The 19,207-nt window shown below is 47.0% G+C and overlaps 1 protein-coding gene across 1 annotated transcript in view; it reads left to right on the forward strand.

The window, feature by feature from the left end:
* The first annotated feature begins 3,223 nt into the window (after positions 1 to 3,223).
* The window catches only part of SCN3B (sodium voltage-gated channel beta subunit 3), a 76,972-nt gene continuing 60,988 nt past the window's right edge, over positions 3,224 to 19,207 (forward strand). The window contains exon 1 of the mRNA XM_063943818.1: positions 3,224 to 3,615. Within this exon, the coding sequence (XP_063799888.1) occupies positions 3,555 to 3,615 (61 nt within the window). The 5' untranslated portion in view covers positions 3,224 to 3,554. The remainder of the gene's footprint in view (positions 3,616 to 19,207) is intronic.

Below are 19,207 nucleotides of genomic sequence, written 5' to 3' on the forward strand. Positions count from 1 at the left end.
AGAGTGAGAGAGTTAGAGGTGGACAGAGTGATAGAGAGGTAGAGTGAGAGAGTTAGAGGTGGACAGAGTGATAGAGAGGTAGAGTGAGTGAGTTACAGGTGGACAGAGGGATAGAGAGGTAGAGTGAGAAAGTTAGAGATGGACAGAGTGATAGAGAGGTAGAGTGAGAGAGTTAGAGGTGGACAGAGGGATAGAGAGGTAGAGTGAGAAAGTTAGAGATGGACAGAGTGATAGAGAGGTAGAGTGAGAAAGTTAGAGATGGACAGAGTGATAGAGAGGTAGAGTGAGAAAGTTAGAGGTGGACAGAGTGATAGAGAGGTAGAGTGAGAAAGTTAGAGATGGACAGAGTGATAGAGAGGTAGAGTGAGTGAGTTACAGGTGGACAGAGGGATAGAGAGGTAGAGTGAGAGAGTCAGAGGTGGACAGAGTGATAGAGAGGTAGAGTGAGTTAGAGGTGGACAGAGTGATAGAGTAAGAAAGTTAGAGATGGACAGAGTGATAGAGAGGTAGAGTGAGTGAGTTACAGGTGGACAGAGGGATAGAGAGGTAGAGTGAGAGAGTCAGAGGTGGACAGAGTGATAGAGAGGTAGAGTGAGTTAGAGGTGGACAGAGTGATAGAGTAAGAAAGTTAGAGATGGACAGAGTGATAGAGAGGTAGAGTGAGTGAGTTACAGGTGGACAGAGGGATAGAGAGGTAGAGTGAGAGAGTCAGAGGTGGACAGAGTGATAGAGAGGTATAGTGAGAGAGTGAGAGATGGACAGAGTGATAGAGCGGTAGAGTGAGAGAGTTAGAGATGAACAGAGTGATAGAGAGGTAGAGTGAGTGAGTTACAGGTGGACAGAGTGATAGAGAGGTAGAGTGAGAGAGTTAAAGGTAGAGTGAGAGAGTTAGAGGTAGAGTGATAGAGAGGTAGAGTGAGAAAGTTAGAGGTGGACAGAATAATACAGCAGTAGAGAGAGTTAGAATTTAGAGTTAGCGGCAGAACATCGAGGGGCAGGGGAAAGTAGAGGGCAGCACACATACAGTGGGCACAGCTTCTCTACACTGGCTCTCTGGCCTCATGTGCCAATCTGGCGTAGTTCTGGAGTTCTAGCACTATACGAAAGACGGTGAATGTGGGAGACGTGGAATTTGTTAGCAAGTCACAACACCAGAGGAGAAATAAATAAATAATAATAATAATAATAATTAAAAAAAAACATTATTTTTAGTCCGCACTGCAAAACTGCATGCCATGGTGCCGTGAATCATTCCTTATTCTGTGACATAATCATCTGCACATCCAGTCATACTCAGAAGGGCTCTATACCAGTGGTTCCCTTACTGGGAGCTGCGCGGTGAGTCAATGGATTGGGAGGCACTGGCTAGTATCAGAGCCACATTTATACACACATACAGTATATGAGTTGGTGGTGAGGTCTGACTATGCAAGTGATGATATGTACAAGCTATAAATATCTTCTTTCAATTCAAATCATTTTTATAGTCAAAACTCTGTCACTGGTACTGTGGCATCCTGGGGTGCATCGGGGCAGTTGCAGGGGTGCCCAGGATTGGTGGTACAGGACAAATTCAAATTATGTATGGTCAATGTAACAGAGAAAACCAGTTGCTGGTGGCTGCCAATCATTTAGTATGTGGAGAGACATGCAGATCCTGTCCCTCACTATAGACATACAAACACAATGTCATTCATACTTTCTGAGTTTCTCAAGAAGAAACTATTGGCCTAGGGGTGTAAAATCCTGATACTCTAGGGCACCGGGTTTTAAAAAAGTTTGGCAACCACCGGTCTACAGTATACTAACATTACACCAGGGAGCAAAATATTACATGAGACGTACACAGTGTCGGACTTGGGCATGAAAGGCCCACCGGGGGAATGCAGTTATAGGGGCCCATACTTAGGGGTGTGGCCAACCTACAAAGGGGGTGTGGCCAGCCTCCACAGAGGCTTGAAATACACAATAGTCTAGTGCAGTGTAATGTATACCATGTATAATACAAGTGCACAGTCTGGAACCTGTTCCCTAGAGGAGGAGGTGGACCCGCAGGCAGTGGGGCCTACCGGTGGTTTCCCTGGTACCCCTGTGGGCCAGTCCGACCCTGGACGTACAGTGTCTTTTTTAGAATAACAATAGGATTCTAACACAGGCAGTCTCCTGGATGGTACATAAGGAGATTAAAAGTAGGATGTGCAGTACTAAAAGGAATAAGGGCCCTCATTCCGAGTTGTTCGCTCGGTATTTTTCATCGCATCGCAATGAAAATCCGCTTAGTACGCATGCGCAATATTCGCACTGCGACTGCGCCAAGTAATTTAACAATGAAGATAGTATTTTTACTCACGGCTTTTTCGTCGCTCCGGCGATCGTAATGTGATTGACAGGAAATGGGTGTTACTGGGCGGAAACACGGCGTTTTATGGGCGTGTGGTTGAAAACGCTACCATTTCCGGAAAAAACGCAGGAGTGGCTGGAGAAACGGGGGAGTGTCTGGGCGAACGCTGGGTGTGTTTGTGACGTCAAACCAGGAACGACAAGCACTGAACTGATCGCACAGGCAGAGTAAGGTTGAAGTTACTCAGAAACTGCTCAGTAGTTTGTAATCGCAATATTGCGATTACATCGGTCGCAATTTTAAGAAGCTAAGATACACTCCCAGTAGGCGTAGGCTTAGCGTGTGTAACTCTGCTAAATTCGCCTTGCGACCGATCAACTCGGAATGAGGGCCAATAATAATAATAATAATAATAATAATATTTATTTAGTGCTGTTCTCCAAATGGTCTCCAGCTCTTTACACTTGCAGTAACACCTGTGGTCAGCCAGCAGGAAGAGCCATTGGCCAGGATGACTGCACCTGTGCAATATATCACCTTGCTAAGATACACTTCTACCTGTGGAATCTCATGACAGCCCATTGGCATTGCTCAGCAGGCAGGACCTTCTAGCACTCCCCTCTGGTCTGTAATGCATGCTCATCCCTGCACTCCATCCACCGACCCTCAGGAAGACAGAAGACCTAAGAGGTTCTGCAGCAGCTGAAGTGTTTCCCCCTCTAAGTTGCCCCTTACTGGTGGCTTGCCATACAGTAGTTATCCCTGGCCTGGGGTGGTCCTATCCCTGGAACACCAGCCCTCTGCATATAAGCATGACCTAAGCAGACAGCATGGCTGGGGTGAGTCACCGGCTGCTCCGCGCTCCCCCTAGCGGCCGCTGCCGGCATTACGCTGCCCTCCTTTGTGCATCGCCTATTAGCTGTGTGCGGATCGCGGGAGAGGGATGCAGCCATAGAGGGTCGCGGTCACTTCTCTCCGGGGTCCTGGCCAGGAGGATGCAGCATCACCCGGACGCCCAACACCCAGAGCAGAAGCAGCAAGCGCCCTACTGAGCCTCCTGCACGCCCGGCGGGTGTATCTGCGCCCTCTCCAAGGTGCTGAAAGCCATCCATGCCTCATAGCGGGGTCTGCAGCCCGGGAATGTAGGAGGAGGGGTGCAGCCATCAGCCAGCCCTGTGTAGTAAGACCCCCACTGGAAGGCTCTGCATCCATCATGGCCAGCTGGAGGAACACCCTGCCCGGGGCTCTGTCCCTGCTGCTGCCGCTGCTACTGGGTATGTGATACATCTGGGTCATCGCTGATGTATTCCTTCCACCTAGAACAATGGGGAGAGTGTGATACATTGTATCCGGGCACGGGGGGGGGGGGGGGGGGGGGGGGGGGGGGGCAGTGCATCACAGGGACCCTGTATGCAGAGACATCAGTGGTATGTGTACCTACTGTATGTAATTACCAGCATATAGCTCATGGTGTAGATGCAGAGACATCAGTGGTATGTGCACCTACTGTATGTAACTACCAGCGTATAGCTCATGGTGTAGATGCAGAGACATCAGTGGTATGTGTACCTACTGTATGTAATTACCAGCGTATAGCTCATGGTGTAGATGCAGAGACATCAGTGGTATGTGTACCTACTGTATGTAATTACCAGCGTATAGCTCATGGTGTAGATGCAGAGACATCAGTGGTATGTGTACCTACTGTATGTAATTACCAGCATATAGCTCATGGTGTAGATGCAGAGACATCAGTGGTATGTGTACCTACTGTATGTAACTACCAGCATATAGCTCATGGTGTAGATGCACAGACATCAGTGGTATGTGCACCTACTGTATGTAACTACCAGCATATAGCTCATGGTGTAGATGCAGAGACATCAGTGGTATGTGCACCTACTGTATGTAACTACCAGCATATAGCTCATGGTGTAGATGCAGAGACATCAGTGGTATGTGTACCTACTGTATGTAACTACCAGCGTATAGCTCATGGTGTAGATGCAGAGACATCAGTGGTATGTGTACCTACTGTATGTAATTACCAGCATATAGCTCATGGTGTAGATGCAGAGACATCAGTGGTATGTGTACCTACTGTATGTAACTACCAGCATATAGCTCATGGTGTAGATGCACAGACATCAGTGGTATGTGCACCTACTGTATGTAACTACCAGCATATAGCTCATGGTGTAGATGCAGAGACATCAGTGGTATGTGCACCTACTGTATGTAACTACCAGCATATAGCTCATGGTGTAGATGCAGAGACATCAGTGGTATGTGTACCTACTGTATGTAACTACCAGCGTATAGCTCATGGTGTAGATGCAGAGACATCAGTGGTATGTGTACCTACTGTATGTAACTACCAGCATATAGCTCATGGTGTAGATGCAGAGACATCAGTGGTATGTGCACCTACTGTATGTAACTACCAGCGTATAGCTCATGGTGTAGATGCAGAGACATCAGTGGTATGTGTACCTACTGTATGTAACTACCAGCGTATAGCTCATGGTGTAGATACAGAGACATCAGTGGTATGTGTACCTACTGTATGTAATTACCAGCATATAGCTCATGGTGTAGATACAGAGACATCAGTGGTATGTGCACCTACTGTATGTAACTACCAGCATATAGCTCATGGTGTAGATGCAGAGACATCAGTGGTATGTGTACCTACTGTATGTAACTACCAGCATATAGCTCATGGTGTAGATGCACAGACATCAGTGGTATGTGCACCTACTGTATGTAACTACCAGCATATAGCTCATGGTGTAGATGCAGAGACATCAGTGGTATGTGCACCTACTGTATGTAACTACCAGCATATAGCTCATGGTGTAGATGCAGAGACATCAGTGGTATGTGTACCTACTGTATGTAACTACCAGCGTATAGCTCATGGTGTAGATGCAGAGACATCAGTGGTATGTGTACCTACTGTATGTAACTACCAGCATATAGCTCATGGTGTAGATGCAGAGACATCAGTGGTATGTGCACCTACTGTATGTAACTACCAGCGTATAGCTCATGGTGTAGATGCAGAGACATCAGTGGTATGTGTACCTACTGTATGTAACTACCAGCGTATAGCTCATGGTGTAGATGCAGAGACATCAGTGGTATGTGTACCTACTGTATGTAATTACCAGCATATAGCTCATGGTGTAGATGCAGAGACATCAGTGGTATGTGTACCTACTGTATGTAATTACCAGCATATAGCACATGGTGTAGATGCAGAGACATCAGTGGTATGTGTACCTACTGTATGTAACTACCAGCATATAGCTCATGGTGTAGATGCAAAAACATCAGTGGTATGTGTACCTACTGTATGTAACTACCAGCATATAGCTCATGGTGTAGATGCAGAGACATCAGTGGTATGTGTACCTACTGTATGTAATTACCAGCATATAGCTCATGGTGTAGATGCAGAGACATCAGTGGTATGTGTACCTACTGTATGTAATTACCAGCGTATAGCTCATGGTGTAGATGCAGAGACATCAGTGGTATGTGTACCTACTGTATGTAATTACCAGCGTATAGCTCATGGTGTAGATGCAGAGACATCAGTGGTATGTGTACCTACTGTATGTAACTACCAGCATATAGCTCATGGTGTAGATGCAGAGACATCAGTGGTATGTGTACCTACTGTATGTAATTACCAGCGTATAGCTCATGGTGTAGATACAGAGACATCAGTGGTATGTGTACCTACTGTATGTAATTACCAGCATATAGCTCATGGTGTAGATACAGAGACATCAGTGGTATGTGCACCTACTGTGTGTAACTACCAGCATATAGCTCATGGTGTAGATGCAGAGACATCAGTGGTATGTGTACCTACTGTATGTAACTACCAGCATATAGCTCATGGTGTAGATGCACAGACATCAGTGGTATGTGCACCTACTGTATGTAACTACCAGCATATAGCTCATGGTGTAGATGCAGAGACATCAGTGGTATGTGCACCTACTGTATGTAACTACCAGCATATAGCTCATGGTGTAGATGCAGAGACATCAGTGGTATGTGTACCTACTGTATGTAACTACCAGCGTATAGCTCATGGTGTAGATGCAGAGACATCAGTGGTATGTGTACCTACTGTATGTAACTACCAGCATATAGCTCATGGTGTAGATGCAGAGACATCAGTGGTATGTGCACCTACTGTATGTAACTACCAGCGTATAGCTCATGGTGTAGATGCAGAGACATCAGTGGTATGTGTACCTACTGTATGTAACTACCAGCGTATAGCTCATGGTGTAGATACAGAGACATCAGTGGTATGTGTACCTACTGTATGTAATTACCAGCATATAGCTCATGGTGTAGATACAGAGACATCAGTGGTATGTGCACCTACTGTATGTAACTACCAGCATATAGCTCATGGTGTAGATGCAGAGACATCAGTGGTATGTGTACCTACTGTATGTAACTACCAGCATATAGCTCATGGTGTAGATGCACAGACATCAGTGGTATGTGCACCTACTGTATGTAACTACCAGCATATAGCTCATGGTGTAGATGCAGAGACATCAGTGGTATGTGCACCTACTGTATGTAACTACCAGCATATAGCTCATGGTGTAGATGCAGAGACATCAGTGGTATGTGTACCTACTGTATGTAACTACCAGCGTATAGCTCATGGTGTAGATGCAGAGACATCAGTGGTATGTGTACCTACTGTATGTAACTACCAGCATATAGCTCATGGTGTAGATGCAGAGACATCAGTGGTATGTGCACCTACTGTATGTAACTACCAGCGTATAGCTCATGGTGTAGATGCAGAGACATCAGTGGTATGTGTACCTACTGTATGTAACTACCAGCGTATAGCTCATGGTGTAGATGCAGAGACATCAGTGGTATGTGTACCTACTGTATGTAATTACCAGCATATAGCTCATGGTGTAGATGCAGAGACATCAGTGGTATGTGTACCTACTGTATGTAATTACCAGCATATAGCACATGGTGTAGATGCAGAGACATCAGTGGTATGTGTACCTACTGTATGTAACTACCAGCATATAGCTCATGGTGTAGATGCAAAAACATCAGTGGTATGTGTACCTACTGTATGTAATTACCAGCATATAGCTCATGGTGTAGATGCAGAGACATCAGTGGTATGTGTACCTACTGTATGTAACTACCAGCGTATAGCTCATGGTGTAGATGCAGAGACATCAGTGGTATGTGTACCTACTGTATGTAACTACCAGCATATAGCTCATGGTGTAGATGCAGAGACATCAGTGGTATGTGCACCTACTGTATGTAACTACCAGCATATAGCTCATGGTGTAGATGCAGAGACATCAGTGGTATGTGCACCTACTGTGTGTAACTACCAGCATATAGCTCATGGTGTAGATGCAGAGACATCAGTGGTATGTGCACCTACTGTATGTAACTACCAGCATATAGCTCATGGTGTAGATGCAGAGACATCAGTGGTATGTGTACCTACTGTATGTAATTACCAGCATATAGCTCATGGTGTAGATGCAGAGACATCAGTGGTATGTGTACCTACTGTATGTAACTACCAGCGTATAGCTCATGGTGTAGATGCAGAGACATCAGTGGTATGTGTACCTACTGTATGTAACTACCAGCGTATAGCTCATGGTGTAGATGCAGAGACATCAGTGGTATGTGTACCTACTGTATGTAACTACCAGCATATAGCTCATGGTGTAGATGCAGAGACATCAGTGGTATGTGCACCTACTGTATGTAACTACCAGCATATAGCTCATGGTGTAGATGCAGAGACATCAGTGGTATGTGCACCTACTGTATGTAACTACCAGCGTATAGCTCATGGTGTAGATGCAGAGACATCAGTGGTATGTGTACCTACTGTATGTAATTACCAGCATATAGCTCATGGTGTAGATGCAGAGGCATCAGTGGTATGTGTACCTACTGTATGTAACTACCAGCATATAGCTCATGGTGTAGATGCACAGACATCAGTGGTATGTGTACCTACTGTATGTAACTACCAGCATATAGCTCATGGTGTAGATGCAGAGACATCAGTGGTATGTGCACCTACTGTATGTAATTACCAGCGTATAGCTCATGGTGCAGATGCAGAGACATCAGTGGTATGTGTACCTACTGTATGTAATTACCAGCGTATAGCTCATGGTGCAGATGCAGAGACATCAGTGGTATGTGTACCTACTGTATGTAATTACCAGCATATAGCTCATGGTGTAGATGCAGAGACATCAGTGGTATGTGTACCTACTGTATGTAATTACCAGCATATAGCTCATGGTGTAGATGCAGAGACATCAGTGGTATGTGTACCTACTGTATGTAATTACCAGCATATAGCACATGGTGTAGATGCAGAGACATCAGTGGTATGTGTACCTACTGTATGTAACTACCAGCATATAGCTCATGGTGTAGATGCAAAAACATCAGTGGTATGTGTACCTACTGTATGTAATTACCAGCATATAGCTCATGGTGTAGATGCAGAGACATCAGTGGTATGTGTACCTACTGTATGTAACTACCAGCGTATAGCTCATGGTGTAGATGCAGAGACATCAGTGGTATGTGTACCTACTGTATGTAACTACCAGCATATAGCTCATGGTGTAGATGCAGAGACATCAGTGGTATGTGTACCTACTGTATGTAATTACCAGCATATAGCTCATGGTGTAGATGCAGAGACATCAGTGGTATGTGTACCTACTGTATGTAATTACCAGCATATAGCACATGGTGTAGATGCAGAGACATCAGTGGTATGTGTACCTACTGTATGTAACTACCAGCATATAGCTCATGGTGTAGATGCAAAAACATCAGTGGTATGTGTACCTACTGTATGTAATTACCAGCGTATAGCTCATGGTGTAGATGCAGAGACATCAGTGGTATGTGTACCTACTGTATGTAACTACCAGCGTATAGCTCATGGTGTAGATGCAGAGACATCAGTGGTATGTGTACCTACTGTATGTAACTACCAGCGTATAGCTCATGGTGTAGATGCAGAGACATCAGTGGTATGTGCACCTACTGTATGTAACTACCAGCATATAGCTCATGGTGTAGATGCAGAGACATCAGTGGTATGTGTACCTACTGTATGTAATTACCAGCATATAGCTCATGGTGTAGATGCAGAGACATCAGTGGTATGTGTACCTACTGTATGTAACTACCAGCGTATAGCTCATGGTGTAGATGCAGAGACATCAGTGGTATGTGTACCTACTGTATGTAACTACCAGCATATAGCTCATGGTGTAGATGCAGAGACATCAGTGGTATGTGCACCTACTGTATGTAACTACCAGCATATAGCTCATGGTGTAGATGCAGAGACATCAGTGGTATGTGCACCTACTGTATGTAACTACCAGCGTATAGCTCATGGTGTAGAGGCAGAGACATCAGTGGTATGTGTACCTACTGTATGTAATTACCAGCGTATAGCTCATGGTGTAGATGCAGAGGCATCAGTGGTATGTGTACCTACTGTATGTAACTACCAGCATATAGCTCATGGTGTAGATGCACAGACATCAGTGGTATGTCTACCTACTGTATGTAACTACCAGCATATAGCTCATGGTGTAGATGCAGAGACATCAGTGGTATGTGCACCTACTGTATGTAATTACCAGCGTATAGCTCATGGTGTAGATGCAGAGACATCAGTGGTATGTGTACCTACTGTATGTAATTACCAGCGTATAGCTCATGGTGTAGATGCAGAGACATCAGTGGTATGTGTACCTACTGTATGTAATTACCAGCATATAGCTCATGGTGTAGATGCAGAGACATCACATGGTGTAGATGCAGAGACATCAGTGGTATGTGTACCTACTGTATGTAATTACCAGCGTATAGCTCATGGTGTAGATGCAGAGACATCAGTGGTATGTGTACCTACTGTATGTAATTACCAGCGTATAGCTCATGGTGTAGATGCAGAGACATCAGTGGTATGTGTACCTACTGTATGTAATTACCAGCGTATAGCTCATGGTGTAGATGCAGAGACATCAGTGGTATGTGTACCTACTGTATGTAATTACCAGCGTATAGCTCATGGTGTAGATGCAGAGACATCAGTGGTATGTGTACCTACTGTATGTAATTACCAGCATATAGCTCATGGTGTAGATGCAGAGACATCACATGGTGTAGATGCAGAGACATCAGTGGTATGTGTACCTACTGTATGTAATTACCAGCATATAGCTCATGGTGTAGATGCAGAGACATCAGTGGTATGTGTACCTACTGTATGTAACTACCAGCATATAGCTCATGGTGTAGATGCAGAGACATCAGTGGTATGTGTACCTACTGTATGTAATTACCAGCATATAGCTCATGGTGTAGATGCAGAGACATCAGTGGTATGTGCACCTACTGTATGTAACTACCAGCGTATAGCTCATGGTGTAGATGCAGAGACATCAGTGGTATGTGTACCTACTGTATGTAATTACCAGCATATAGCTCATGGTGTAGATGCAGAGACATCAGTGGTATGTGTACCTACCTACTGTGTGTAATCACCAGCATATACTGTGGCTCGCAGTGTAGATGCACAGACATCAGTGGTATGGGGACCTGTGTAATTACCAGCATATATTGTGGCTCGCAGTGTAGATGCACAGACATCAGTGGTATGGGGACCTGTGTAATTACCAGCATATACTGTGGCTCGTAGTGTAGATGTAGAGACATCAGTGGTATGGGGACCTGTGTAATTACCAGCATATACTGTGGCTCGTAGTGTAGATGCACAGACATCAGTGGTATGGGGACCTGTGTAATCACCAGCATATACTGTGGCTCGTAGTGTAGATGCACAGACATCAGTGGTATGGGGACCTGTGTAATCACCAGCATGTACTGTGGCTCGTAGTGTAGATGTAGAGACATCAGTGGTATGGGGACCTGTGTAATTACCAGCATATACTGTGGCTCGTAGTGTAGATGCACAGACATCAGTGGTATGGGGACCTGTGTAATTACCAGCATATACTGTGGCTCGTAGTGTAGATGCACAGACATCAGTGGTATGGGGACCTGTGTAATCACCAGCATATACTGTGGCTCGTAGTGTAGATGCACAGACATCAGTGGTATGGGGACCTGTGTAATTACCAGCATATACTGTGGCTCGCAGTGTAGATGCACAGACATCAGTGGTATGGGGACCTGTGTAATTACCAGCATATACTGTGGCTCGTAGTGTAGATGCACAGACATCAGTGGTATGGGGACCTGTGTAATTACCAGCATATACTGTGGCTCGTAGTGTAGATGCACAGACATCAGTGGTATGGGGACCTGTGTAATTACCAGCATATACTGTGGCTCGCAGTGTAGATGCACAGACATCAGTGGTATGGGGACCTGTGTAATCACCAGCATATACTGTGACTCGTAGTGTAGATGCACAGACATCAGTGGTATGGGGACATGTGTAATTACCAGCATATACTGTGGCTCGCAGTGTAGATGCACAGACATGGACATCAGTGGTATGGGGACCTGTTTAATTTCCAGCATATACTGTGGCTCGTAGTGTAGATGCACAGACATCAGTGGTATGGGGACCTGTGTAATTACCAGCATATACTGTGGCTCGTAGTGTAGATGCACAGACATCAGTGGTATGTGGACCTGTGTAATTACCAGCATATACTGTGGCTCGTAGTGTAGATGCACAGACATCAGTGGTATGGGGACCTGTGTAATCACCAGCATATACTGTGGCTCGTAGTGTAGATGCACAGACGTCAGTGGTATGGGGACCTGTGTAATTACCAGCATATACTGTGGCTCGTAGTGTAGATGCACAGACATCAGTGGTATGGGGACCTGTGTAATTACCAGCATATACTGTGGCTCGTAGTGTAGATGCACAGACATCAGTGGTATGGGACCTGTGTAATTACCAGCATGTACTGTGGCTCGCATGTAGATGTAGAGACATCAGTGGTATGGGGACCTGTGTAATTACCAGCATATACTGTGGCTCGCAGTGTAGATGCACAGACATCAGTGGTATGTGGACCTGTGTAATCACCAGCATATACTGTGGCTCGTAGTGTAGATGCACAGACGTCAGTGGTATGGGGACCTGTGTAATTACCAGCATATACTGTGGCTCGTAGTGTAGATGCACAGACATCAGTGGTATGGGGACCTGTGTAATTACCAGCATATACTGTGGCTCGTAGTGTAGATGCACAGACATCAGTGGTATGGTGACCTGTGTAATTACCAGCATATACTGTGGCTCGCAGTGTAGATGCACAGACATCAGTGGTATGGGGACCTGTGTAATTACCAGCATATACTGTGGCTCGCAGTGTAGATGTACAGACATCAGTGGTATGGGGACCTGTGTAATTACCAGCATATACTGTGGCTCGTAGTGTAGATGTACAGACATCAGTGGTATGGGGACCTGTGTAATTACCAGCATATACTGTGGCTCGCAGTGTAGATGCACAGACATCAGTGGTATGGGGACCTGTGTAATTACCAGCATATACTGTGGCTCGCAGTGTAGATGTAGAGACATCAGTGGTATGGGGACCTGTGTAATTACCAGCATATACTGTGGCTCGCAGTGTAGATGCACAGACATCAGTGGTATGGGGACCTGTGTAATTACCAGCATATACTGTGGCTCGCAGTGTAGATGCACAGACGTCAGTGGTATGTGGACCTGTGTAATTACCAGCATATACTGTGGCTCGTAGTGTAGATGCACAGACATCAGTGGTATGGGGACCTGTGTAATTACCAGCATATACTGTGGCTCGCAGTGTAGATGCACAGACATCAGTGGTATGGGGACCTGTGTAATTACCAGCACATACTGTGACTCGTAGTGTAGATGCACAGACATCAGTGGTATGGGGACCTGTGTAATTACCAGCATATACTGTGGCTCGTAGTGTAGATGCACAGACATCAGTGGTATGGGGACCTGTGTAATTACCAGCATATACTGTGGCTCGTAGTGTAGATGCACAGACATCAGTGGTATGGGGACCTGTGTAATTACCAGCATATACTGTGGCTCGTAGTGTAGATGCACAGACAACAGTGGTATGGGGACCTGTGTAATTACCAGCACATACTGTGACTCGCAGTGTAGATGCACAGACATCAGTGGTATGGGGACCTGTGTAATTACCAGCATATACTGTGGCTCGTAGTGTAGATGCACAGACATCAGTGGTATGGGGACCTGTGTAATTACCAGCATATACTGTGGCTCGTAGTGTAGATGCACAGACATCAGTGGTATGGGGACCTGTGTAATTACCAGCATATACTGTGGCTCGCAATGTAGATGCACAGACATCAGTGGTATAGGGACCTGTGTAATTACCAGCATATACTGTGGCTCGCAGTGTAGATGCACAGACATCAGTGGTATGGGGACCTGTGTAATCACCAGCATATACTGTGGCTCGTAGTGTAGATGCACAGACATCAGTGGTATGGGGACCTGTGTAATTACCAGCATATACTGTGGCTCGCAGTGTAGATGCACAGACATCAGTGGTATGGGGACCTGTGTAATTACCAGCATATACTGTGGCTCGTAGTGTAGATGCACAGACATCAGTGGTATGGGGACCTGTGTAATTACCAGCATATACTGTGGCTCGTAGTGTAGATGCACAGACATCAGTGGTATGGGGACCTGTGTAATTACCAGCATATACTGTGGCTCGCAGTGTAGATGCACAGACATCAGTGCTATGGGGACCTGTGTAATTACCAGCACATACTGTGGCTCGTAGTGTAGATGCACAGACATCAGTGGTATGGGGACCTGTGTAATTACCAGCATATACTGTGGCTCGCAGTGTAGATGCACAGACATCAGTGGTATGGGGACCTGTGTAATCACCAGCATATACTGTGGCTCGCAGTGTAGATGCACAGACATCATTGGTATGGGGACCTGTGTAATTACCAGCACATACTGTGGCTCGTAGTGTAGATGCACAGACATCAGTGGTATGGGGACCTGTGTAATTACCAGCATATACTGTGGCTCGTAGTGTAGATGTAGAGACATCAGTGGTATGGGGACCTGTGTAATTACCAGCATATACTGTGGCTCGCAGTGTAGATGCACAGACATCATTGGTATGGGGACCTGTGTAATTACCAGCACATACTGTGGCTCGTAGTGTAGATGCACAGACATCAGTGGTATGGGGACCTGTGTAATTACCAGCATATACTGTGGCTCGCAGTGTAGATGCACAGACATCATTGGTATGGGGACCTGTGTAATTACCAGCACATACTGTGGCTCGTAGTGTAGATGCACAGACATCAGTGGTATGGGGACCTGTGTAATCACCAGCACATACTGTGACTCGTAGTGTAGATGCACAGACATCAGTGGTATGGGGACCTGTGTAATCACCAGCATATACTGTGGCTCGTAGTGTAGATGCACAGACATCAGTGGTATGGGGACCTGTGTAATTACCAGCATATACTGTGGCTCGCAGTGTAGATGCACAGACATCAGTGGTATGGGGACCTGTGTAATTACCAGCATATACTGTGGCTCGTAGTGTAGATGCACAGACATCAGTGGTATGGTGACCTGTGTAATTACCAGCATATACTGTGGCTCGTAGTGTAGATGTACAGACATCAGTGGTATGGGGACCTGTGTAATTACCAGCATATACTGTGGCTCGTAGTGTAGATGCACAGACATCAGTGGTATGGTGACCTGTGTAATTACCAGCATATACTGTGGCTCGTAGTGTAGATGCACAGACATCAGTGGTATGGGGACCTGTGTAATTACCAGCATATACTGTGGCTCGCAGTGTAGATGCACAGACGTCAGTGGTATGGGGACCTGTGTAATTACCAGCATATACTGTGGCTCGTAGTGTAGATGCACAGACATCAGTGGTATGGGGACCTGTGTAATCACCAGCATATACTGTGGCTCGTAGTGTAGATGCACAGACATCAGTGGTATGGGGACCTGTGTAATCACCAGCATATACTGTGGCTCGTAGTGTAGATGCACAGACATCAGTGGTATGGGGACCTGTGTAATTACCAGCATATACTGTGGCTCGTAGTGTAGATGCACAGACATCAGTGGTAAGGGGACCTGTGTAATCACCAGCATATACTGTGGCTCGTAGTGTAGATGCACAGACATCAGTGGTATGGGGACCTGTGTAATTACCAGCATATACTGTGGCTCGCAGTGTAGATGCACAGACGTCAGTGGTATGGGGACCTGTGTAATTACCAGCACTTACTGTGGCTCGTAGTGTAGATGCACAGACATCAGTGGTATGGGGACCTGTGTAATTACCAGCATATACTGTGGCTCGTAGTGTAGATGCACAGACATCAGTGGTATGGGGACCTGTGTAATTACCAGCATATACTGTGGCTCGTAGTGTAGATGCACAGACATCAGTGGTATGGGGACCTGTGTAATTACCAGCATATACTGTGGCTCGTAGTGTAGATGCACAGACATCAGTGGTATGGGGACCTGTGTAATCACCAGCATATACTGTGGCTCGTAGTGTAGATGCACAGACATCAGTGGTATGGTGACCTGTGTAATTACCAGCATATACTGTGGCTCGCAGTGTAGATGCACAGACATCAGTGGTATGGTGACCTGTGTAATTACCAGCATATACTGTGGCTCGCAGTGTAGATGCACAGACATCAGTGGTATGGGGACCTGTGTAATTACCAGCATATACTGTGGCTCGTAGTGTAGATGTACAGACATCAGTGGTATGGGGACCTGTGTAATTACCAGCATATACTGTGGCTCGTAGTGTAGATGTACAGACATCAGTGGTATGGTGACCTGTGTAATTACCAGCATATACTGTGGCTCGCAGTGTAGATGCACAGACATCAGTGGTATGGGGACCTGTGTAATTACCAGCATATACTGTGGCTCGTAGTGTAGATGTACAGACATCAGTGGTATGGGGACCTGTGTAATTACCAGCATATACTGTGGCTCGTAGTGTAGATGCACAGACATCAGTGGTATGGGGACCTGTGTAATTACCAGCATATACTGTGGCTCGTAGTGTAGATGCACAGACATCAGTGGTATGGGGACCTGTGTAATTACCAGCATATACTGTGGCTCGCAGTGTAGATGCACAGACATCAGTGGTATGGGGACCTGTGTAATTACCAGCATATACTGTGGCTCGCAGTGTAGATGTAGAGACATCAGTGGTATGGGGACCTGTGTAATTACCAGCATATACTGTGGCTCGCAGTGTAGATGCACAGACATCAGTGGTATGGGGACCTGTGTAATTACCAGCATATACTGTGGCTCGCAGTGTAGATGCACAGACGTCAGTGGTATGTGGACCTGTGTAATTACCAGCATATACTGTGGCTCGTAGTGTAGATGCACAGACATCAGTGGTATGGGGACCTGTGTAATTACCAGCATATACTGTGGCTCGCAGTGTAGATGCACAGACATCAGTGGTATGGGGACCTGTGTAATTACCAGCACATACTGTGACTCGTAGTGTAGATGCACAGACATCAGTGGTATGGGGACCTGTGTAATTACCAGCATATACTGTGGCTCGCAGGGCCGGCTCCAGGCCTACTAGCACCCTGAGCGAGAAAATGTAAAAGCGCCCCCCCCCCCCCCATGCGCGCGCCGAAGGCGCGCGCGCTCCCGGAAAAGTGGGTGTGGCCTCTGGAAAAGTGGGCGTGGCCTCATAACTTCATATCATCAAACTATAAACATATTTTCACACAATTAGCAGCCTTACACATAGCCACAGTAGTGTTCCTTACACACAATGTCTCCAGTATAGTGCCAGATACACGACATGCCCCGCAGCAGTGCCAGCTACACATGACATGCCCCGCAGCAGTGCCAGCTACACATGACATGCCCCGCAGCAGTGCCAGCTACACATGATAGTGTTCACTTTTTAGGGCATGGTGCTGATCACAGGGAGGGCACATTTTTAAGTTAGGAGGGCAAAATGATGTACATACTGCTTGTTGTTCCCATACCTATATGTCAAAGAATGGACAGTGCGCGCCGAAGGCGCGCAGCAAAAATTAAGGGGAGTTACTTCGTGGGGAAGGTACGTGGCCACATAATAGTGGCAATTTGCATTACACCACACAGTAGTGCAGCTAATACACACTGCACCAGGTAGAACCTCCTATACACTTTGCGCCAGGCACAGCACTGAGACACATTGCCTAGCCACAGACGCCTAGCGGGAACACTACATGACACGCCCCCCAGCAGTGCCAGCTACACGCGACAAGCCCCCCAGCAGTGCCAGCTACACGCGACATGCCCCCCAGCAGTGCCAGCTACACGCGACATGCCCCCCAGCAGTGCCAGCTACACGCGACATGCCCCCCAGCAGTGCCAGCTACACGCGACAAGCCCCCCAGCAGTGCCAGCTACACGCGACAAGCCCCCCAGCAGTGCCAGCTACACGCGACAAGCCCCCCAGCAGTGCCAGCTACACGCGACATGCCCCCCAGCAGTGCCAGCTACACGCGACATGCCCCCCAGCAGTGCCAGCTACACGCGACATGCCCCCCAGCAGTGCCAGCTACACGCGACATGCCCCCCAGCAGTGCCAGCTACACGCGACATGCCCCCCAGCAGTGCCAGCTACACGCGACATGCTCCCCAGCAGTGCCAGCTACACGCGACATGCCCCCCCCCAGCAGTGCCAGCTACATAAATGGCCACAGAGTGCCAGATATAAAAATGCCCACACAGTGCCAGATATGTCCCCACAGTGCCATATATAAAATTGCCCCCACAGTGCCAGATATGCCCCCACAGGGCCAGATACATAAATGCCCCCAGTGCCAGATACATAAATGCCCACACATTGCCAGATGCATAAATGCCCCCAGTGCCAGATGCATTATTGCCCCCCACAGTGTCAGATACATTAATGCCCCCAGTGCCAGATATGCCCCCACAGTGCCAGATATGCCCCCAGTGCCAGATATGCCCCCACAGTGCCAGATATGCCCCAGTGCCAGATATGCCCCCACAGTGCCAGATAAATAAATGCCCCCCACAGTGCCAGATAAATAAGTGCCCCCACAGTGCAGATATACCCCCACAGTGCCAGATACATAAATACCCCCACAGTGCCAGATACATACATGCCCCCACAGTGCCAGATACATACATGCCCCCACAGCGCCAGATACATACATGCCCCCACAGTGCAGATACATAAATGCCCCCACAGCGCAGATATGCCCCCACAGTGCCAGAAATGCCCCCACAGTGCCAGATACATTAATGCCCCCTCACAGTGCACAGATAAATGCCCCCCCCCGCAGTGCCAGATAAGTGAATGCCCCCCACAGTGCCAGATAAATGCCCCCACAGTGCCAGATACATAAATGCCCCCACAGTGCAAGATTCATAAATGCCCCCACAGTGCAGATATGACCCCACAGCGACAGATATGCCCCCACACTGTGCCAGTGCCCCCACAGTGCAGATATGCCCCCACACAGTGCCAGTGCCCCCACAGTGCAGATATGCCCCCACACAGTGCCAATGCCCCCACATAGTGCCAATGCCCCCACAGTGCAAGATTCATAAATGCCCCCACAGTGCAGATATGACCCCACAGCGACAGATATGCCCCCACACTGTGCCAGTGCCCCCACAGTGCAGATATGCCCCCACACAGTGCCAGTGCCCCCACAGTGCAGATA

This window comes from Pseudophryne corroboree, chromosome 10, assembly GCF_028390025.1.
Source record: "Pseudophryne corroboree isolate aPseCor3 chromosome 10, aPseCor3.hap2, whole genome shotgun sequence".
NCBI lineage: Eukaryota > Metazoa > Chordata > Amphibia > Anura > Myobatrachidae > Pseudophryne > Pseudophryne corroboree.